Raw genomic sequence first — 23,004 nt, 5'->3', positions numbered from 1 at the left:
AACAAAGATAAAAAAGCTTGACGACAAAAAGTCCAGTTCAAATTCCAGTGCTAAATACAGCTAATCATCTTCTGTGTGACAGTCGTGGTTCATTCCAGTCTGAGACATCTCTTCTGGAAGTACAATCAACACCAGAGCTTTACAAACATGGGCTGGACCCACTGCATCATTTTGTGAGTGTGATGAAAATTTTTTTAATTTGTTTCTTGTATTAAAGAATCTTCTTTTATTTCGGTGAATTTCTCATTAAGCTCATGGAGCCTATCAGAATTGCAGAGCTTTTTGTTATATGATGTTTTTTTAATCATTATGCTTCATCTACAACCCATGTTCTAGACATATAGCTGTTAAAGTTGAAGGCGTTGAACAAATTGTTAGTAATGTAGAAGAAATCAGCTTTGTGATTGAAGAAAGTTGATGTTAAAATTAAAGTGAAAATCAGCGGTTGTGTCACTTGATTTGCTCTTGTTCTGTTTGCATCAACTTTGGACGACTGACTGAGCTCCAGCTCTCTGTTTATTTGCTTTTCCAGGTTTCTGTGGTTTTCAGTGAGCGAGTGCCAGCAGCTGTCCACCACTGAGCCTGAAATGCACGGACAAATCCAGTCTCCCCAATATCCGCGACCTTATCCTCCCCACCTGCAAAAGCAATGGGACCTCTGGGTTCCCAGGGGTTACCAGATCCAGCTGTCTTTAACACATCTGGATATTAAAGCTTCTGCAGACTGCAGTCAAGACTCTCTCACAGTCAGAGCTTTGATTAGATCTGAATTTAAAAAATATTTCAAACAAGACACAAAACTTTTTATATTGCAGTTTTCAATTTTAGTGTATTCATTCATTCAGTTTGACTGGAAGTTAATTTGAATTAAGACGTTGGTTTAGAATTTTGTGTTTTTACAAAAGCAGTTTGTTAACATGAGTTTTGACTTAATTTTCCAGTTTTTCTACGATGAAAAGGTTGCGGGAAAGTTTTGTCACCAGGAAAACTCTACTGATCACCATGGTGGCGAGACGTTCCTTTTTCCAGGCAACAAACTGACTCTTGTATTCCAAACAAGCGACTCTACACCAGAGCATCAACAACATACTGGTTTTTCTGCCACATATAAGGCAATAGGTACAGTTTTCCTGAAATTTTCCAACTCCCATTAATGTACTATTTCATCAACAGCTTCAGGAAAAGTTTAACACAGTAAATATTCTTTTAATAGACATAGACGAGTGTTCCAAAACAGACCCAGGACTGGATTCAGGTCCGCTTTGCTCTCAAATCTGTATCAACACTGCTGGGTCCTACCACTGCTCCTGCCACAGCGGTTACAAGCTTCATTTAGACCAGCGCACATGTCTGTGTAAGTGTCGAATACAAGAAATGAGGCCTTTTTGTACATTAATACTTGTCATACTATGAAGCTCAGTCGCTAGAATATGGTTGAGGTGGTATCCTGATTACCAGAGATGGGCAGTAACGCGTTACTTGTAACGCGTTACTGTAATCCGATTACTTTTTTCAAGTAACGAGTAAAGTAAGGGATTACTATTGCAAAAACGGTAATTAGATTACCGTTACTTTCCCGTAGGAACGCTGCGTTACTGCGTTACTAAAACCGTGATTTTCTTGCGAGAATGTCTCATGACAGTGAGGTAAGCGAGTGTGATGTTCGTGACAACAGCTGTGTGCAGATCAACAGTGGATCATATATCGAGTGCGGGAGAGAGTATGAGCGTGCAGCGTTTAAAGCGTGGAAGTACTGACCTTATTTTGAGTTTGATTCCGTAAAAAGTGACAAAAACATTAGTGTCCGCTGTGCGTGGGAAGAAAACTTCTTTTTACAGCGAAAAAAAAAAAAACCCTAAACTTCCAAGCAAGCACCGAGTAGCTACGTCGTAATGAGAAACTCACAGAGAAACTGCGGTATCCTTCCACTGACCGCTGCGGCACACCTGCACCAGGATAAACCTCCGCCTACTCTACTCCTGCTTTACAGGTGAAAATAGAGCAAAAGGACCGCTAGTCTTTGACTTTATTTATTTTCTGCTGTGTTTTACTTGCATCTGAAAGAGTGAGTGTAAACACAAATATATATATACATATATATATATGTATATATATATATATATATATATATATATATATAGATATATATTATGTGCTTGAATGTGCAGAAAATAGGTTTAAATGTTAAAATAATTTCTTCCAGTCAGAGAATGGTGCATATAATTAAAATTTTGCTTCATGCATAAAGTAAAAAAAGACTTTTCCATTTGATTACATTTTGTATGATGGATTATGTAGAAAAAGTAGAATTGGGCTGAAAGATCTATCGCTTTATCACCTATTCAGGTTGTAAATCATGTTTTTAAAAAGTAACTAAGTAACTAAGTAATTAATTACTTTTGAAAATAAGTAATCAGTAAAGTAATGGGATTACTTTTTTGGGGACGTAATCAGTAATTAATTACTGATTACTTTTTTCAAGTAACTTGACCAACACTGCTGATTACTGATTCTCTTACTGTTATTATTATACTAACCTTTGGTTCTTGCCCAGCGTCCTGTGGTGGGTGTGTTTTTGACAAGCATGAAGGACATCTGACCAGTCCAGGGTATCCTAAACCCTCACCCCCTTTTCTCTCCTGCAAGTACATCATCTCTGTGGAGCCCAGATACATCGTGACGCTCAACTTCAGAGACAATTTTCACATTGATAATAAAGATAATCAGCATGGTTCAAGCTGCCAAGGTCACTTTTTACAGGTAACGACTCGCGGTACCCACAGGGATTAAAAGTTACAAACCATGCTCCTCTGGTCTGTATGTAGCCTTCCACTATTTTTCCCCTCATAGGTGACCATTCCAGGCAGATTAGCTATGAGATTTTGTGGAACAAAGAGTCCTGGTCTGATAGTTACGAACTCCAGTACAGTCAGGCTGGACTACCACACTGAGGAGGAAGGTCTGAGCAACGGCTGGAGCCTGCAATATAGCACACATGGTGAGGAGGAGAGGTGGCATTTCCACGTTAGCAGTTTAAAACTATTTTTCTCATGCTGTTCATTCATGTTTGGTTGCTGCATTCTTTACAGAGGTGAAATGCCCGCACCCAGGGAGTGTGACAAAAGGCAGGATCACTCCTGATTTAAATGAATACTTTAGTGGAGACTCGATCCATGTCACTTGCGACCAAGAATACAAGTTGATGATGGTAATATGACATTTCATTGTTTACTACAGTGTGCATCAGTGAACTTTATTAACAGCCTCTTTTCCCTCACAGGATATTTATAGAGGTTTTTTTTGCTATCTGCATGTGTCTGTGTTTGAGCAACAGAAGCAGATCTTTCTTCATTTTTCTTTCGTTTTTTTCTTCGGTGAATTTGTCAATTAGAAAACGTGTGTAACAGTCATATATTTTCAGGGACAACAAGAGATTAAGACATTCTCAGCCATGTGTCAAAGTGACGGGCAGTGGCAACTCCCTCTCCCAACCTGCATAGAAGGTACTGATGTGCTGTCAAAATAAAATACTCTAATAACAATTTTAGGACTTCAAAATGAAAGCATGAAGCCTTTGCTTGCATGCACCTGAGTTCTGTTCATCTTATCCAGTCTGTGGTCAGCCAACAAATCACATCAATGTGTATCAGAGGATCTTTGGAGGCCAAGACGCTCCGGATAATACAATCCCCTGGCAAGTGCTACTGATTGTAAGTGGAGGAAGGGGAGGAGGCATGGTGATTGGAGACCGGTGGATTATGACAGCAGCCCATTCTCTAGTGGAGAGGGGAGTGGCGGTATCAAATGAATCTGTACGGGTAAGTAGTTGACTGTGAGCATTACTTTTTATGATCTCTGTCTGATTGGGATTCGCTTGGTAAATCTTTCCTTTCATGATATTGACTTGCAGATTTTCATGGGACTTAATGAGATAAAAGCCCTCAGAAAATCTCCTCTGTTTGCTGCCTCAATCCATGTTCACCCTGAGTACAACAACACCAACAATGTTGACTACAACAATGACATTGCCCTGATCAAACTGGAAGACACACTCACATTCAACTCATCTGTAATGCCAGTGTGTTTGCCAGAACCAGGAGCCACATATGATACTGGCGTGATGGGGTAAACAAACTGCTATTGTGTCATAATGATTTTGCGGTCTCTTTAATGTCATCTACACTGTATAAAATTTGATGTTACTTTTAAGTGCTCTCGTTGTTTGTTAACCAATTTAAGTTGACAAGCTATTATCTTTTAGGTTCTGGATTAGTAAAAATTTTTTACTGAACCCACAATGAATGTGTTTTGTATTCTTTCAGGCTGGTGTCTGGCTTTGGTGTTACAAACGAGTATAATCGTCGCATTCTAACAAATCAACTGAAGTATGTTTATCTCCCAGTGGTGGACCAGCAGACATGCAGGGATTCAATCAGTTTAGTAAGGAGAAGAAGGAACAACATACCAGACTTAACAGATAACATGTTTTGCGCTGGACTCCCTGAAGGTGGGAAGGACTCATGCCAGGGTGACGCTGGGGGCCCCTTCACTCTGACTAAAGATGGGCGACAATGGGCTGCTGGGATTGTCAGCTGGGGGGTTGAGTGTGGAGGAAAGGGCACATATGGAGTCTATACCAGAGTCGCTAATTACCTGAACTGGATCAAGAAGACCATGCAGGAGAACTAAAGTTACAGTAATTCAAAACAACAAGGTGTAAATACACGATGAGAAAAAAAATTGCATAATAAACTAAATTTTCTCTGTTGTGGAGTTTGATTTGAGAATTTTTAATCTATATATCATTAAAAAACTATATAAATTCAGTTATTGATTTACTGTCTGTAAGTCAATGCATTATCTTTAAATCACTGCAACGCCTGTCTTTTACTACGTTTGAATAAAGATAGTTATCAGATCTGCATGGGTTTTATTCTTGTGTCTAAGATTATTCAAATCCTCCCACTTTGAAAATGATAAACACATCATCAGTCATTTCATCCCACCCTAACATTACTAAGCAATACTTTTATATGCAAAGAAGGCCCGCTCTCTTTCCACGTGCTTTTCCTTTGGCTCATTCTCTACAGGTTTGTACTTGATACGAACTTAAATTCTTTTGGTTTTTATGTGCAACCATGTTCGAGGCATTATTGGCATTTTTTCTCACATACAGATCATGTTTCTACTTGTTTTTGCCAAAACAAACAAAGATAAAAAAAGAAGCTTGACGACAAAAAGTCCAGTTCAAATTCCAGTGCTAAATACAGCTAATCATCTTCTGTGTGACAGTCATGGTTCATTCCAGACTGAGACATCTCTTCTGGAAGTTCAATCAATGCCAGAGCTTTACAGACATGGGCTGGACCCACTGCATCATTTGGTGAGTGTGATGAAGATTTTTTAATTTGTTTTTTGTATTAAAGACTTTTCTTTTTCTTTTGTGAATTTCCAATTTAGCTCACAAAGCCTATCAAGATTTTAGAGCTTTTTGTTATATGGTGTTTTTTTAAATCATTATGCTCCGTCTACAACCAATGTTCTAGACATGAAGCTGTTAAAATTAAACAAAGTGAGCAAATTGTTAGTAATATAGAAGAAACCAGTTTGGTGTTAGAAGAAAGTTGATGTTAAATTGAAAATAAAAATCATCAATTGCATCACTTTATTTGCGCTTGTGTCTGTGAAGGTTCTCAGTCATCCAGGTCATTGTAGTCAAAGGAGCTTACAAAGAAAAGCGTCTGGACTTCTTTAAGTTGCTTGAAGACGTTTCACCTCTCATCCGAGAAGCTTCTTCAGTTCTAAGGTCAAATGGTGGGGAGTCCCAGATTTAAACAACATAGAAGAGCCACCTCCACAGGACAAGACTCAGCAGTCCATCTGCATCTTAAGGATAAAGGACACTCTTTCGAGGATGCCAATGTTCACATTTTGGACAGAGAGGACAGATGGTTTGAAAGAGGAGTGAAAGAAGCCATCTATGTCCACTGTGAGCGACCATCTTTGAACAGAGGCGGTGGTTTACGACACCAACTGTCTGCCATCTATAATCCAGTTTTGAGTTCCCTCCCCAGACGCCTTAACGCCCACTCACATCCTGGGCCATCTGACCTCAGGAATTCGCATGATAAGGTGGGGCCAGGTTTCACAATGAGCTCACCCGAAACCCTGGCTGATTGGGACCCACACCCGTTTTCACACCTTGCTCAGGCGATTAGAGGATCATCAGGGGTCCTTTTGTCCCTCTGTGGGGGGAAACTCCCACTAGCTTTAAATCTGGGACTCTCCACCATTTGACCTTAGAACTGAAGAAGCTTCTCGGATGAGAGGTGAAACGTCTTCAAGCAACTTAAAGAAGTCCAGACGCTTTTCTTTGCAAGCTCCTTTGACTTTATTTGCTCTTGTTCTGTTTGCATCAAATTTGGACGACTGACTCAGCTCCAGCGCTCTGATTTTTTCACTTTTCCAGGTGTCTGTGGTTTTCAGTGAGCGAGTGCCGGCAGCTGTCCAACACTGAGCCTGTCATGCACGGACAAATCCAGTCTCCCCAATATTCTCAACCTTATCTTCTCATCCTGCAAAAGCAATGGGACCTCTGTATCTGCTGGTTTCAGATTTTTATGTAGCTTAATGATATCAGAACATTTCAGCGCTCTCTTCAGTAAGCAGCTCAGTCTATTTTCACCCTGAGTACAACAACTCCAGCAGTACAGACTACAGCAATGGTACTGACTTGATCAGAGTGCAAAAGTAGATCTCATAATCTCATGTGCAATGCCCATATGTTTGCCAGAGGAGGGTGCTACACACATAACTGAAATGAGAGACATTAGATTTTTTTAAAGTATCATATTTATTTAATAGGAGTAAAACTTTTTCCTCATAAATTTTTGAATTTGTTCTTCTCCCCTAAGTAACAACATGTATAAATTTCACTAATTTTGTGGAAAAGATTTACAGGAAGTCACTGCTGTATTTTTGTTTTCACGCTGGTTTCGGGCTTTGGTCTTTCAATAATGAGCATGTGTATTTCCACAAGGAGACACATGAAATACCAGAATTAACAAATAACATGTTTTGTGCTGAACTCCCTGAAGGTGGGAAGGACTCATGCCAGGGTGACAGAGACACTGGGCTGCTGGGATTGTCAGCTGGTGGGTTGAGTGCATACCAGGTAACAATCTGTTTTTAGTATAAAGGCATTTAATCACACATTTAAGTCTTCAGTCTGTTGTCAGACAGCAAAACCCCTTAGTAGTGTAAAAGTATATCATGAGTATAAATGGAGCCAGGAGAGCAAGCATGGTTGCAGGACCAGGCAATTATGACTTCAAATAGTTATGTTGTAACGGGCAACCTGTATCAAATTTAACAGGTAAATATTCAGTTGCATGTGTTATTTGATATTTGCTTATTGAATACTTCCCCCTTCCTCTTATGGTGTTGATTTGCAGATTTTCATGTGATCTAATCAGAACCTTCCAGCTCTCCCCTGTGTTTCTGGTCACACTACAGCAATGCCATTGCCTTGATCCTCTACACTTGATCATATTCACCTCATTCATTATCATTATGTCCATATGCTTGCCAGCAGAAGATGCTGATTCTTGTGAACATTCGCCAATTTATGCTTTTCTCCACTCGAGTGCCAACCTATAGATCTCACTTGGCTTCAACATGAAATACCTGTAGATGTTTTGAATTTTCCATAAGTGTGCAATAATTGTTTAAACAAAATCAGGCAGGTGCATAAATTTGGGCACCACAAAAAAAGAAATGAAATCAATATGAAGTAGATCCGCCTTTTGAAGAAATTACAGCCTCTAAACGCTTCCTGTGGGTTCCAATGAGAGTCTGGATTGTGGTTGAAGGTATTTTGGACCATTCCTCTTTACAAAACATCTGTAGTTCATTCAGGTTTGATGGCTTCCGAGCATGGACAGCTCTCTTTAGAGATTTTCAATAATATTCAGGTCTGGGGACTGAGATGGCCGTTACAGAACGTTGTACTTTTTCCTCTGCATGAATGCCTTAGTGGATTTTGAGCAGTGTTTTGGGTCGTTGTCTTGATGACCACATATTTTACTGTAGGCAGCAGGTGTTTTTCTTGGAATGCTGTGTTCTTTTTCCTCCATGCATAACACCCCTTCTTATGTCCAAATAACGAAATTTTACTTTCATCAGTCCACAGCACCTTATTCCAGAATGAAGCTGGCTTGTCCAAATGTGCTTTAGCAAACCTCAAGCGGCTCTGTTTGTGCTGTGGGCAGAGAAAAGGCTTCACTCTCTCATACAACATCTCCTCGTGTAAAGTGCGCCAAATGGTTGAACGATGCACAGTGACTCCATCTGCTGCAAGATGATGTTGTAGGTCTTTGGTGCTGGTCTGTGGTTTGACTCTGACTGTTCTCACCATTCGTCGCTTCTGTCTATCCGAGATTTTTCTTGGTCTGCCACTTCGAGCTTTAACTTGAACTGAGCCTGTGGTCTTCCATTGTCTCAATATGTTCCTAACTGTGGAAACAGACAACTTAAATCTCTGAGACAGCTTTCTGTATCCTTCCCCCAAACCATGATGGTGAACAGTCTTTGTCTTCATCTTCAGGTCATTTGAGAGTTGTTTTGAGGCCCCCATGTACCTACTCTTCAGAGAAAATTAAAAGAGGAGGGAAACTTACAATTGACCCTCTTAAATACTCTTTCTCATTATTGGATTCACCTGTGTATGTAGGTCAGGGGTCACTGAGCTTACCAAGCCAATGTGAGTTCCAATAATTAGTTCTAAAGGTTTTGGAATCAATAAAATGACAACAGTGCTTAAACAATTATTGCACACTTTCTGTAAATCCAATAAACTTCATTTCATTTCTCAAATATCGCGATGTGTGTCTCCTATATGATATATTTAACTGACATTTTTTTATTGTAACAACCAACAATTTATACAAGAAAATAATGACTATTAACAAGGTTGCCCAAACTTTTGCATCCCACTGTACTTTTGTTTCAGGCTTTGGTGTTTTGCTTTTGCATTGTAAACATGGATAACAGTCAGATTCAAACAAGCAAACTGGAGTATGTGCATTTCTCAGTGGTGAAGCAGGAGACATGCAGGAATTTAATCATTTTGCTTAGGAGCAAAACATAGGGGGCATATTGTGTCTATAAATATCTGAACTTGAGCAACACTGGAGCCTATCTGAGCTGCAGTACCATAAGGTTAGAAGTAGGGTGCACCCTGGACAGGTCACCAGGCTGTCGCAGGGCCAACACAGAGCCCAGGATAAAATCCTGTAACAATTTATTCTTGGAGAAATTCAGCAAGCAAAACAGACCAATACATTTAGAATCTAAGTCTTAATTAGGGTCTATAAGAAATGAGCACATCAGAGGGACACAGTAGAGACACCCCTGGTTGAACGGTTTGGAGACATGCTTGTGTGGACTGGACAAAGCATGGATGTCCAGTCCACATGGATGGACAGTCCCTGTCCCTATCCATGATCCACTTTGGTAACCTTAAAATCAAACAGACAAAAGAAGATTTATTTACTTAATTATTCATTCATTCATCCATATATTTTACTTATGTCGTCGAGTTGTGTTAAAATGAGCGTTTGTGCTTGTTTCCGCAGTGACCGATGACGGACCTGCCTCTGTTCTGTCATTGGGCGACGCTACCTGCTTGCTTTCACTTTCATTCTCCCACTGCTGCAGTGCGCATGCTTCTGCCAAAGAAACAGCTGCACAGACTCTTGAACTACCTTTATCGTTTACTTTTAAATTGCGTTAAATTTAAAGTCCAGTACGTATGATGCTCGCCATCGATGGAGCGAAGAACGGATATAAACAACTCTAGGCAGTAAACTCCTGAATAATGCGGTGATAGTTGTTGAAATCAAAAGTGAAAGTGCTGTGGTGCACTCAGCAGTTATTTGATATCCTTCTAATTTTAATTTACAAAAAACCTGGGAACACTTGCACTATGGTGGGGATGATGATGGTTATTAAAGTCATTTTAACTGGATACCTCATGACGTGCGTTTATGGTAAGAGCATAAATCTCATTGATTAAGCACTGGCTGTAGAGACGTGACTGTGAGCTCGACATTAAAGCTTTTAACAGAAGTATTTGCTGATAACCGAAGAGCTCTGGGAAAAGGGAGTATTTTTTGAACCTCTAATTAACAGTGTTTAGGTTAAAATGGCAGCAGAATAATAGAAGGGCTCAGTATACCGAAACACCTGAGCGCTCTGATCTTTTCTCTCTATTAGCCCAGACAGTGGTTCTATCTTAAATGCTGGTGCACTAAGATTTTTAAGAACTGTTCTTCTCCTTGTTTCTTCAGCTGATGGAGTTGCAGATGTGGTACTCACCTGCACTCTGGTGGAGGAGGGAGGTGGACTTGGTGGAATGGGAGGCGGTCACTTCACTCGGACTCCAGCCACTCTTATTTTACGAGATGTTACTGTGGGCCCCGACGAATCACTCGAAGAACTCACTCCGTTTGTTCCTCCCTCCATCCCTGATCCAGACCTCCTCCTGTTTGAGGCCGAAGGTTTTTTCCTTGCCACCTCTTTGTTCAAAGTTTCCTTTTAATGTAAGCACAACTCTGTGATGAACTTCTTCTCTTATTCTTTGTAACAGTATCATCCCCTGAGATCCCCAATGCAAACGTGCTGCTCCATGCAGACTGCAATGAGCAGGAAGTGATGTGCGAATTAAGTAGTTACTCTCCTCGGGGATTGGAGGAAAACTCAGATCGGGTCTTTTTCATGGTGTCCCTCAGTGTGGATGAGGTTGACTTCAGCACTGCGCTGATTCTGGAGACCTTGAAGGTGGAGAAAGACGAGTCAACCCTGATGCAAAGCAAGCTGGGTCTTCCTCTCAGCCAGTCAGGAACTCTGCTTACCGACTGTGAGATCCATAGTTTAATATCACATTTTATACAAAGGAGCTTTATGTGGTTTTATTAGATTATACATCATCCTCAAATGTTTTCTACCCCTCAGTGATATTTGTGGTGTTCACCCACATAAAGTCTGTGTCTGCCCCTCTGAGAAGTGATGTTCTCCTCAACTGTGGCTTCAAGCAGCAGGACACGCCATTAGCACAGGAAGTGGGCATTGAGTGGCGTCTGCAGCACAGAGGTAAAGGCAGGAAGGTGCTTGAAATGAAGAGGGCGCTGGATGATACAGAAGGCAGCACGATAGGTGAGCATTGTAGGTGGTAGCAGGTGTATCTGCGTGTGTAATGCAGGGTTTGGCAATGAGAACCTACACTGTTTATTTTAATGGCTTTAAGACTGATGGTACTCAGGATGGTGATAGTTCAATAGTGGCATCCCACTTTACAAATATATGTTTAAAAAAAGGGGCTTTGAATGATTGTTTCTAGTGATCTTAGGAGGATGATTTTAGTGACAGTCTTCTGAATGTTTTCAGTGAGTTTCTAGCCATGGGTTTCTTTATGTATGTAAGTTTTGAACCAAATGTCTGATTTTTATTAATTGTTTAGACAATGGTATTGAGGCAAGTGTAAAGGAGATTATAATGTCAATTTTTGACTTTTATTTCAGGCCTGTTGTCACCAAAGATGACCTTTAGCATCTTAGCATTTTTACTATCTTTGTGTAAAGTTACCACAAAAAGTTATCAGAAAGTTAACTCAAAAGTTATTTGAGATTTTAAAAAATATTAATCCGTGGAGAAGCTAGCAAACAGGAAGTGAGGTCATATGAAAAGATTTTTATGGTATTGGAACCAAACTTTATGGATGTATTTAAAGATTACAAGCAAGCAAACAAACAAAAAACACTGAAAAAACAAAATGCATCTGTCTTACTACTATTGCCACCTGTAAAATGAAGATAATTTCACCTTCACACTTTTTGTACCCCACATTGCTGCTTGTAGTTGTATTTGAATAAATAGATTTTAAATAGGTGTACAAGTTTGTTATTTTATAAATAATTCAGGACCTCAGAAGAACTGTTAAAACATATGAAATCACAGTGACAGTGGGTGATCTCAGTCCTGCACCAGCTCCAGTGTCAGTGTACATATAACTAGATTTGGATTTTAATTACATAAAGTTTTTACATGCCTTTTACATACCTCATTTAAAACGACATTTATCTTATAGTTTGAAAGGAATTATTGTCATTCAGGAATTAAATATGTTCATCCTTTACCCACAATTCACCTCTGTGTATTCATGAAATTCTGCTCAGTAGTTTAGTCTTGCTAATTTACTGACAGACAGGCAGATGCGATTAAAGCACACATGTGGAGATGATGTGAAGAGCACGAACTGAAGAAACATCAAATAATTATTATTCTGTCTGTTTAGTGGATGGTGAGAGGGCCGGCTCAAGCATAAATGCTGCCCAGGTTGTTGGTGAGGGTAACGCGTCTTTGACTCTGACCACGCTGAAGGTTGGAGATGAGGGGACCTACATCTGTACAGTCAGTCTTGGTCCTTTCCACTCCCAGCAGGTCATTCAACTTCGCATTATTCGTAAGTTTCACTCTGATCTTAATCCTCAGCCGCTGTTTTCGTTGATATTCTGTTAATTCTTCTCTCTTACTTTTTCCCCATAGAACCTCCAGATGTTTCCCTCTCAGTGGAGAAGTTGGTTTTAAAGTCAAGTTCGTCCCAGAAATTAAGTTGTCACAGCAGTAAATACTACCCACTGGATTCTCACGTCAGTAACTGTGTTTTGAGATGTAACTGTTACCCATTACTGTTTTCTAACACCATCCTTTTAAAGACCAATCTTATTAGTAACTTTAATATATTATCAAGTTTATGAAAGGAGATTTTTCTCTCAATCAGAATGAAATAGAGGAATTTAATAGAGCAGTTATTGCAGGCCTTAAACCAGCCTCTCTCTCAAAGTCTCTCTAAGGACGCCTGAAAGTGTAGATATTTTTAAACGTACCAATGCTCTTCATCTTGTTAATCAAAAGAGTCTTTATTTGCTGTTTTAATAATAAGTTATCTTCCATATTTATTCATTTGTGTTGTTTTGAATTGCACTAGCTCCTAAGGCTACATTTAAATGAATGGCATTATGGATTATGGTCATAATTCTCTGCTCTTTTCTGTTTTTTAGATCGAGTGGTTTTCCCTCTCTCCTACGGACACAGAGCCACAGCTCTTTATAGATCAGGGCTCCCTGTCCAGTCATCGGCAGCACGGTGATGGAACGTTCACCCTGTCCTCTCACATAGCTGTGCCTCCCACCACCGTCCCAGGAACTAAAATCATCTGCAAGGTCTCCCACACAGCTCTAGAAGAACCGCTCTTTGTTAGTGTGGTGGTGGAACCTCCTGAGCCTGGTATGTATATCTATTTAACACTTTTTTTCTTTTTTTTTACCATTATCAAAGGGTTTTCATTATCTTGCTGAGAGTGGAATATAAATAGATGACAAGTCTGACATTGCTATTTCTATATTTTTCTATAGAAAACAACTCTGGTTCGGTCCTGAGCTAACAAAATCCTACAGCGGCAGTTTTTGTTCAATCATATAGAAACTGGCAGTTGTAGTTAAACAAGGTGTTTTCCACATTTTCAGTTGGCTTAACAGCATTTGGGGCCTTGACGTGTTACAAATGTAACAATTTACAGATCACTTTTAGCACCCTTGATGCACAACACTTTGGTTGACTTTGTTGATGAATTCAACATGACAATTTATTTCAGAAACAGTGTAAACATTTTTCTTTCTATAATGAGGGTGATTGTATTTATGTCTGATGTTAACCTTATCCACAAAACTTTTGTGTGTCTCCGCAGATTCCTATTGGTGGATACTGGGCTTCCTGATCATCACTGTACTGTTCTTCTATCAGGTCATGGGATAAATTTCACTTACATCATCGTGACTGGAGACTAGAAAGTTTCTTTGTGTCATTTTAGTGTTTAAGTTATTTTTTTAGGTATTCCACTGGTTTGTTCAACTCTTCCAGCTTTCTAGAAACTGTAAAACAAAAGTATAGATTAAAACTTGTCTCAAGTGGTTTACAAATGTGTAATATGTGATCAACAGGTGTATACTAAAATTTATAAATGTGTACAATGATTTGTAAGTTTTGAAGACTCAATACAGAGGAATTGGAACACATGGAAAACTAATTTACAAATGGATATATCAAACCTGAATAAACAGTCAGAATTTTTACACAAATTTTACAGTTCGACTTTATAAATTTGATAATTTGTACTTTTAGAAAGTTTCCTGTAACATTCTTTATTCTCACATGCAGATCTTTAAATATGCATGCATGAATCCTCTGATATGCACAGTGGGGCTTTGAGACTTCACATTGTGATGTTCACATAGTTCCACAAATGTAAGCTGTGTTCAAGTGCTAGAGAAAACAACTGGTACATCTGGGCTTCCTGTGGATTCATATGTGTGCTTGTTTTAGTTGATTTTATTTACTAATTACAGATGCCATAAATTAGCCCATGAAAGCCAATATATGATTTAAATAAGCTGCTGCAACATGCTGGATATACTCCTGCTGGAACAACAGTCCGAGTGCAGCTGCAGATGGGCGAACTGTTGGTTACATTGTAACCCAGGTTCTCTGAGTGGAGAATCTCTTCAGGCTGCTCAGAAAGGCGCTCCAGTCAAGGTCAACTGTAAAAGCCATGCACACGTAATTTTTATATAGCCAGTAGTATTCACATCATACTACGGATTATGTAGGGTGGAGAGACATCTCTATGGCTCTTCCTCTGAAGTGAATATATGCTGACAATTTCTTGTATATTTTGATTATATATGATTAAGTTGATATGGATAGCAATCTAGGTTACTATATGGCATCTATGTATGTTTCCTAGTCCAGTGTAATGAGCTGTTCTGTTTATTTATGTGTGGATCGAGCACCCAAGTAGTGAAAGTTTTAATCATTGTGCACATTTGTAAATCTTAGTTTACGTTTCATTTATATATAATTTGTAAACATCTGGGAAAATTTTGACCCGTACAAAAAACTTTTGGGGGGGGAAGCTATGCATATGGTAACTGATCTATTTATGACATAGCTGTGAAATTTCTAAACATGATACATTTTTTGTTTATTATTTTTAATACCAACCTATTTTTGCACTATGCAAGTTTGAAGCTTGTAATATGCCAAATTGCATTAAAACCCACAGATCACATCCCAAACTATGTTATTCACCAACAGTGCAAATTTTTTCATATACGACAACACAACACAATTATACAGTAGCAAACTCCCTTACATGGAATTATTCCCTTCACAGCTTTCAGTATGGTTGCTGTCAGGGGGCCTGTTGTTTGCAGGTAGAAAATAATGGTGTGGTGTTTTCATGGTAGGTGTTTTCATCTTCTGCAGACATGAAAGGTCCACACGATTTGTATTAGCAGCTAATAGCGCAATTGCACTATGAGTATTTATTACCTGAGACATGGTCTCTGTAATATTTTTGTAAACTATTTACTTTATGTTTTTTCCCAGGAGCCCACAAAGGTCCAGAATTTTTTTTTTTAAAGAGCAACAATATTGAAAGCACCTTAAATGAACATAAAGTTGTTTTTCCTTGAGTGTAAAATTATGCTTTAAGTATTTGGGGCTTATTTAGACTTTTTTTGATCAATATAAAGTGGGAAAGGGTTTTTTTTCTGTGTCTCTACTGAAAAATTGGTATGACTATTTAAACACTCTCAGCCTCTTAAATCCCACTTACCAGCTGAATTTACTGTACATTCAATAATTCAGAAGCCTGGCAGAACTTTGTTTTATATTCTAGTGGAGATCCTGATGCTCCCTGTGACATTTAAGGAGGATGGAGTGATGCTGCCATACAAGCCTTAGTTTGAATGTGTGACTTGGTGTGTAACTTCAGTGAAAGATGGTACATAGACCCAATAAATGTAGATTATTATACTTAAAGTGGGAATTTGAGAAGTTTTTTGTTATACTTCTTATTTTTGGTACTATATATATATTTGTTTTATCCTGCAGTTTTTGTATGATTTTATTTTATTTTATTGTACCTGTAATATTGAAGGATTATGTGATACTGTGACAATGGTTAAGGAATTTCCATTGATCAATCTTTGTACATTGTGGAATTGATTGAAGTCATTAAAAAAAGTCATTAAAAAATACAACATCATGAAATACATTTTCATAATGTAATTCAAAATGCTAAACACTCATATCCTTTACCACGAATGACTGCATTGATTTGGACGTGGCTTGTCTGTATATTTGGCTCAGGTGTTTATCTTCAACTTAACAATACTCCATAGATTTTCGGTGGTGACAGAGACCTCCATCCACTGCTTGTGAAGCTCTTGCAGGTTTTTGAACAAACCTTTCTTAACAATCCTCTCAAACTTGGAGTCACCTCTGTCGCTTTTGCCACAATTTTCCCTTGCAGTCAATTTTCTATAAAGATGCTTCTTCACAGCACTGTGTGAACAGCCAGCCTTTTCAGCAGTGACATCTTGTGGCTTGCCCTCCATATAGAGGCTGCTCATGATCATCATCTGGACAACAATCAAGCCAGCAATCTTCCCCATGATTGTGGTTGTGTGTATTGAACTAGAGCAAAAGATGCATATTATTTACAGCAGCGGTCCCCAACCTGTTTTGCACCATGGACCGGTTTATGCCCGACAATATTTTCACGGACCGGCCTTTAAGGTGTCGCGGATAAATACAACAAAATAAAACTAGTACCGGTACCGAAAAAAAGAAGATTTATTCGTAACACACGTGAAAAGACCCAGGAAAACCGAGTTAACGATAAAAACGATAACAAAATAACGCTGAAAACCGATAAAAACCCTTAAAACCATACATTTCACACCTGAGCCTCAACTCTCGCGGCCCGGTACCGGTCCGAGGCCCGGGGGTTGGGGACCGCTGATTTACAGTATACTGTGTGACTAATAATTTACTCAAACTCTAAATGAAATATTCTAATAATTTGTGAAACTGGATTTCTGATTTTTGAGACCTAAACATCAAAAGTAAAATGATAAAGGCTTAGAATATTACAATTAATGTAAAATATATAAAGAAATTAAATTGTGAAAATTTTGATTTTGTTGAGGAAAAAACATTTCATTATATTCTTTTAGTTTTTTAGATGCTATAACACAACCAAAGGATATAATCAAAGTCAGTATGTAGTCAGTTCATGATTTCTTTATTGGCATCAGCAAAAAGTGGTAAACATGCATTTGTTCTCCTAAATCCAGTTGCATCTCTTCCAGTAGTTCCAAGTTGTAAATCACAAAACATCTTCTCATGTACCATGTTAACTATCTAATAATATTACTGCACAGTATCATTAGATAATTTTGGCTAACCGCTACAATTATGCATAAATGCCCTTTGCGTTTTATCAACCCTGAATATCAGTCCAAAGTAAGGAAAATAAACTTCATATCCTACAGCCCCTCAAAAAACTTGAAAGAATTTATAAACCTGTTTTCAGGAGCGTAAACTGACAGATGTGTACTATAGTTCTACTCATACAACACGAATAATACTAAGTTTTCATTTTTCACTACAGTAGCAGTTTGTTTGCAGTCTCTGGATATTATTTTACTGTCCAACACAAGTGATCTTAACAAAATGTTGGCAAACTCTTGAGCATTGTTGCATTGCATAAGCAGTAATTATCAGATCAGAAAGACATTGTACATAGGTCCTTTAAACCACTAAGAAAAAAAATGTACAGTCGGCAGTAAGGTTCAGAAATGGCAGATACACAGGTTACACAAAAAGGCAAAACTACGGACACCGTTTGCCATGCAGGTTAGAAACAAAAGCTTCACACTGGCCGTTATCATACTGTCGATGACAGATGGGTGCTTTTATGTGAGTCAGCAGTGACGGTGGGACGACCAGGTGGCTCAGGGTTTCCAAAATCATATCCTCTTTCCTCTTTTTCTGTTTTCTGGACAACTTAAACAACAATTAAACACTTTGACAGCACAACTCTCAAAACAACTGTGTGTCTCTACCTGTTTGAAATGTGGCGCTACACATTCATCTGTCTATGGCTGGGACTCTCTGCAAATCAGAATTAAGAGGCCTTCCTTTGGACTGAAGCAGTTAGTTCATGTATTCGTTAGATTGTCTGTAAGTGCCTGCTCGTGTGACTTAATTGCTGTGCATATTATTACTAAAATGCCACCTCCATGCATGTGGTATAAACATTCTGCTTTTTCAGTCCGGATTTAAATTTTTACCTATTTATGCAGTAGAAATGTGTTGCAGTACTCCTACTACCTTTCCCTGAATCACTTCCTCCTTTCCTAAACTCTCACACAGTCTCTTTCCCTATTTTGCATTTCTCTTTTCTTGTTATCACTGGAGGTTGCAGAAAAAAAAGACTTAAGTGAGTGAAAGTTAGACAGGAAAGGGAAAAAAATACCAATCAAAGCCTACCAGGTAAAAGTGGAAGAAAGCTTTTAGCTACAATGCTTTGGATCACAGATACACACAAGCACAAACAACAGAAACTAGCATAATCTTAATCTAACATGACCTTGTGTTAGTAAGTAGCAACTGTGGAAGCAGCAGACAGAAGATGTGTGTTAGTTATGCATGTCAGTATCAATTTACAAATGTTGAACTCTCAAAAAAACGTCATATGAATAAGCTTTGGCGTACTCGGTGTAGAAAGACTCTTCTGTACACCCCCCACCAGCGTGCTTAGCCCCACGTGTTCTCCCTCTACCTTCTTTCCTTTTCTTCCTTCCTTCCTCTTTTGACTCTGCCTGCTGTGTCCTTCAATAATACATGAGGTGCAGAGGCAGCGGAGAGTGAGCAAGAGTTCAAGTCAAAACAGTGGAAGAAAGCAGCAAGGAAAGGGAGGGAAAGAGGACGAAGAGAGCAGAGACATCTATAAACACTAATGTAATGTTTAAGTGCAAGATGGTTTGATGGAAGACTGTGTGAAGAGAGGAAGGAGAGGACTGACAAAATTGAGGAGCAGCGCTTGGGTTTCTTTTTTTGCCTCTCCCCTTTCATATTATCCTCAAGTCCATATTCATCTGTACTGATGAGCTGAGCTCAGTGGAAGAAGTATACTGTGAATTAAAGAGAGAGGGAAAGAAGTAATTAGTTTAATGAGTCTGGCAACACATCATTAAAACTAAACAGGCAGAGGACACACTGACCTCTCCTTATGTAGGAATGTGGGGTTGTTAAAGCCGAAATAATATTATGCTGGTGTTGTCTTATATGTATAATATTGATGGGGTTTGTTTTTTTTACATTAATAAAAAACCCCATCAGTATCAGTTCTAACACTGATGTATTAGTGATTTCTAAATTTCTCACGTGCGCAAGTGGAAATAGCCATGCTGAGTGGGAAGTCGACGCATGATGGTTATCTACATTTTGAAAGTAATCAGTTAATTGTGGAAATTTTTGCATCGGTGTCAGAATGAAACTACTTACAGAATATGATTCCAACCACAATAACTCCAATGATACCCATCATGATCATCATCTGAAAAAAAAAGATGAAAATTTTAGACTTCATCCTTTAACAGAAGAATACACGAAGCTGTGTTTTTAGGGTTTCACTATGTTCGAACAGAATAGAAACCAATCTGAACCACAAAACAAAACAATTATGACACTTAAAAGGCTCTTTGTGTTTGTTGTGGCTTAGTTATACAATCCCCTCAGTGTTTAGAGTGAAAACTCCACAATAGCAGATGCCTTTCTCCCATTTCCCCTGAGGTATCACTTCAGTGCTCTACAGCAGCTCATTAACAAATTCCTATGTTGTCCTCTATTCTCTCTGCATGCCAGAACACATACTAATAGGAATTTGTTAATTCTAAGTCAGATGATACCATAAGTTTCTCTCTGTTTTACCAATCTGTGTAAAGGAGCCACAGTAATGTGCCCACCTTGCAGTTCTTCCACCAGTACTTGTTTTTTAGCTTGGCTGCGCAGCTTTCAAACTGGGAGGCTCCAGCTTGGAGAGCGTCCGCTCTGTCATCCAGCTCTGAAAGCTTCTGGTCCCTTTCCAAAACCTTGTCCACATTCACCCGCATGATATCCACCACCTAGACCAATCCAGCAAGGATGAGAGAGCATTTTTTTTTTTTTTTTTTTTTGGGGGGGGGGGGGGGGGGGTAGTAAAGGAGGAAAATAGATGGGAATGTCGTTTTCGTAAGTGGTAATTCTTCTGCAGTTTGTAGCTCATGCATATTTTACATCAGTGACTTTCTACACAGAATGCATTCCGACCCAGAAGCTCAGAACAGCTCACCTCTTCCACTTGGGCCTGAGTCTGTTGTAGCCTGCGGTTGCTGCTGGTATTGGGAGGGCCAGGAGGTGCGCCAGCTGGGGCTCCATCTGCGCCAGGGGCACCTGGAGCTCCAGGAGCTCCAGCTGGTGGGGCAGCATCTGGGGCAGACCTGACCAAGCACAACAATGAGAGTTTTGTGAGAGAAAGAATTGGCTGAAGTCAGAACGTTTCACATTCAACAATGGATAGGTTTTTATAAAAATCTGAAAAGAAACTTGAAATATGCTGAGAAGGAAAAATGCCCTGTCTAAAGGCTTGTAAGAGTCAAGAGTGTAATTTGCAGGAAGGGAACCTGCAAATAGCAAACGTAGGCAGAGATGTTAGCAAGAAATGATGAACTAATGGGTCAGTGAGAAAGGGGTGCATGCGAGAGAGTGGGGAAGAGGTTTTAAAAAAAGCTATGTAGGCCACAGGATGGCGGTGGATGAGTAAAGAGAGAGAACATTTTGGGGAGGAAGAAAAAGAGAAGGCAGATGTTGCTCATGATGGATTACAGAGAGATGGGTGGAAGTGAAAAGAAAAGGTGAGGCAGAACTGAGGAAACGGTTAATCCAGCAGGAGGGGAGAGGAAGGAGAATTAAACCTGAGCAAAAAACCTCTGCAGAGGCAGCTTCCCGACAGTTTAATATATGATAAACTAACTCCTGCAGGATGAAAATTTACAATATTTTTTAAGAGAAATTCTGCATTAAGGAAGCTACTGATAACCCAGTTTCCTTTAAAAATTCACGTTTTACAGCATTAAACAGATGATGACCCCCAAGTCCCACAAAATCCTTCTAACTCATCCAGCACCACAAAACACGCTGCTTTCTATTAAATCTGACACAAAAACATCCAAAACAACTCATTCAGCCCCGTCTCGGGCTTTGTATGAGACAGAAGTCAACCTCTGAATACATAATTCAGCGAAGCAGTGATGGAATATTTTCGCTTGCGTCAGCAAAAACCCTTCAAGCTGAAAGTAAATCATCTCACTTCGGACCGCCAGTGGAAGAAAATAAAGAAATGAACATGTTTCAATGTGGGTTCTTCCGCCACCACATATTAGATATCTGAATTTTTTTTTTTGGTTTTTTTTCTTTTCTTTTTTTTAAGAGCGCAATGGAAAAGCCGCATTAATACTCACATCTTCTATGCAGCTGTTTGAACTGACTCACGGGCAGCGGAGGAGGGGTGACTGGCAGTGAGGCAGGAGGGTCTGAAGTACAACGCGAGAGAGAAAAACCCCCCAAAAAGATTACAGAAGAGACGAAAAAGCGGAGGCACGTGTGCAAAGGAAAGTCCAGATGCTTAATTAGTAAACAGACTGAAGTGGCGCACTGACAGTAAACTGAGGCGGAGGCTCTTGGCGCAGTGGAGCCGATCTTCTAGCGATGCTTTTATACTGCAAGCCGTCACCAAAAGTACTGCAATACTGAGACACGTATACAGGTCGGGTGATAATTCACTGTGTGACCAGATTAGTGGGCAGGGAATGAAAAAGGAGCGATGCCAGCTCAGGAAGGAAGTACTTCCAAATTATAATCCATGCAAAAGAAATCCACGGATGTTTGTATTCTTGCAGAGCTGCATCCGGCTCCTCCAAGTGATGCTCCCCTCCTGGATCCTGAGACGCAGCACTGATTGGCTGGTTGTTGAGTTGCCTCTTCTGAAAGCTACTGACAGAATACCTGCGATTGAAATAAAATAATAATAATAACAACAACAATAAAAGGGGGAAAGTGCAGTCACAGGAAATCTGTTGTCTCTGATTGCCTTCTTCACTCTCTCTCTCTCACTGCGCGCTGCATGCGAGGTACGCGAGTTTTGTCCGTGCAAAGTGGCTCTGTGGGCAACTGCAATAATGCGTCTCTGCTCCTGCCTTCACCACTTGGACTCGTAACGACAGTGCGGCACCCCCTCCCCTCCCCCCCTCTCTCTCCCCTCCCCCCCTCTCTCTCCCCTCCCCCCGTCTCTCTCCCCTCACACTTTGCAGTACTGCAGCTCTGTGTCGGATAGGGCGGCGGGACGACACTGCGGTACCGTGAATGCCTACAGAGTGTTGACTCGACTGTTTCCTCCCTGGCCTGGGATTCTCCCAGCTCCCTCCTCTTTCGGATCCTGTATCCCATTTTTCTTTGCAACGGCTTTCGTTTGAAAACTAATGGAGTCCTACATATTTTGAATCAAATCTTATGCATATTAAAGTGAGCGGAGTTAGAAAAAGCCTCAAGGGAAATAATAAAAAAAAAAGGTCAGTAGAGCAATGAAGTGAAACATACTAGAATGTGACGCTCTTCAGATGTTAAAAAGAAAATTACAGTTAAGCAGTATGTCCGAAAGATCTTGTTTAGGATGTCACATTTAGTCTCATTGAGGAATTTTCCCTTTTCAAGGTTCCTTACAATAGCTTGCATTTGTCTGAGCTGCAAGAACAGCTTTGAAGTGTTTATTCAAAATTTGATGACATATATGGAGAAAAATTAAGAAATAATCTGTTTGCTTTTTGTCCCACGGCACTATGGAGACAGGGGAAGTGCTTTCCCTGTTTTAACACAAGTGCCCGCATGAAGAACTTCACCTGCACTGAGCCTCCACCCTATCAAACACCCTGGGAGTGAACTGGAGTGTGGGAAAAAGCCTTCTTATGGTTGAACACCAATGAGCGAGCTCAGCAGTGCTCT

General features: G+C 39.7%; 3 protein-coding genes across 3 annotated transcripts; 2 read left to right on the top strand and 1 right to left on the bottom strand.

Annotated features, from left to right (window-relative positions):
• Positions 1-87: 87 nt before the first annotated feature.
• c1s.2 (complement component 1, s subcomponent .2) lies at positions 88-4,918 on the top strand. Its single transcript, XM_087848257.1, has 11 exons — positions 88-173; positions 533-746; positions 942-1,119; positions 1,214-1,354; positions 2,555-2,760; positions 2,851-2,998; positions 3,090-3,208; positions 3,422-3,503; positions 3,613-3,818; positions 3,911-4,125; positions 4,323-4,918. The coding sequence occupies exons 1-11, from the start codon at positions 148-150 to the stop codon at positions 4,687-4,689; spliced, it is 1,902 nt and encodes a 633-aa protein (XP_087704383.1). The 5' UTR covers positions 88-147; the 3' UTR covers positions 4,690-4,918.
• A 5,022-nt stretch (positions 4,919-9,940) lies between these two features.
• On the top strand, positions 9,941-14,108 carry tapbpl (TAP binding protein like). The gene is made up of 8 exons (XM_006802876.3): positions 9,941-10,049; positions 10,350-10,559; positions 10,649-10,918; positions 11,014-11,214; positions 12,353-12,520; positions 12,604-12,707; positions 13,119-13,344; positions 13,805-14,108. The coding sequence occupies exons 1-8, from the start codon at positions 9,986-9,988 to the stop codon at positions 13,870-13,872; spliced, it is 1,311 nt and encodes a 436-aa protein (XP_006802939.2). The 5' UTR covers positions 9,941-9,985; the 3' UTR covers positions 13,873-14,108.
• Positions 14,109-17,190: 3,082 nt separating this feature from the next.
• vamp1b (vesicle associated membrane protein 1b) lies at positions 17,191-22,214 on the bottom strand. Its single transcript, XM_006802877.2, has 5 exons — positions 21,468-22,214; positions 20,300-20,447; positions 19,935-20,093; positions 19,474-19,525; positions 17,191-19,100 (listed from the first exon to the last, which is right to left on the bottom strand). Coding segments are annotated over exons 1-5 (378 nt in total). The 5' UTR covers positions 21,470-22,214; the 3' UTR covers positions 17,191-19,083.
• Between the last annotated feature and the right edge of the window lie 790 nt (positions 22,215-23,004).

The sequence above is a fragment of the Neolamprologus brichardi genome, chromosome 11 (genome assembly GCF_056152115.1).
Source record: "Neolamprologus brichardi isolate AB-2024 chromosome 11, ASM5615211v1, whole genome shotgun sequence".
NCBI lineage: Eukaryota > Metazoa > Chordata > Actinopteri > Cichliformes > Cichlidae > Neolamprologus > Neolamprologus brichardi.
This window is presented reverse-complemented; position numbering and strand designations above follow the sequence as displayed.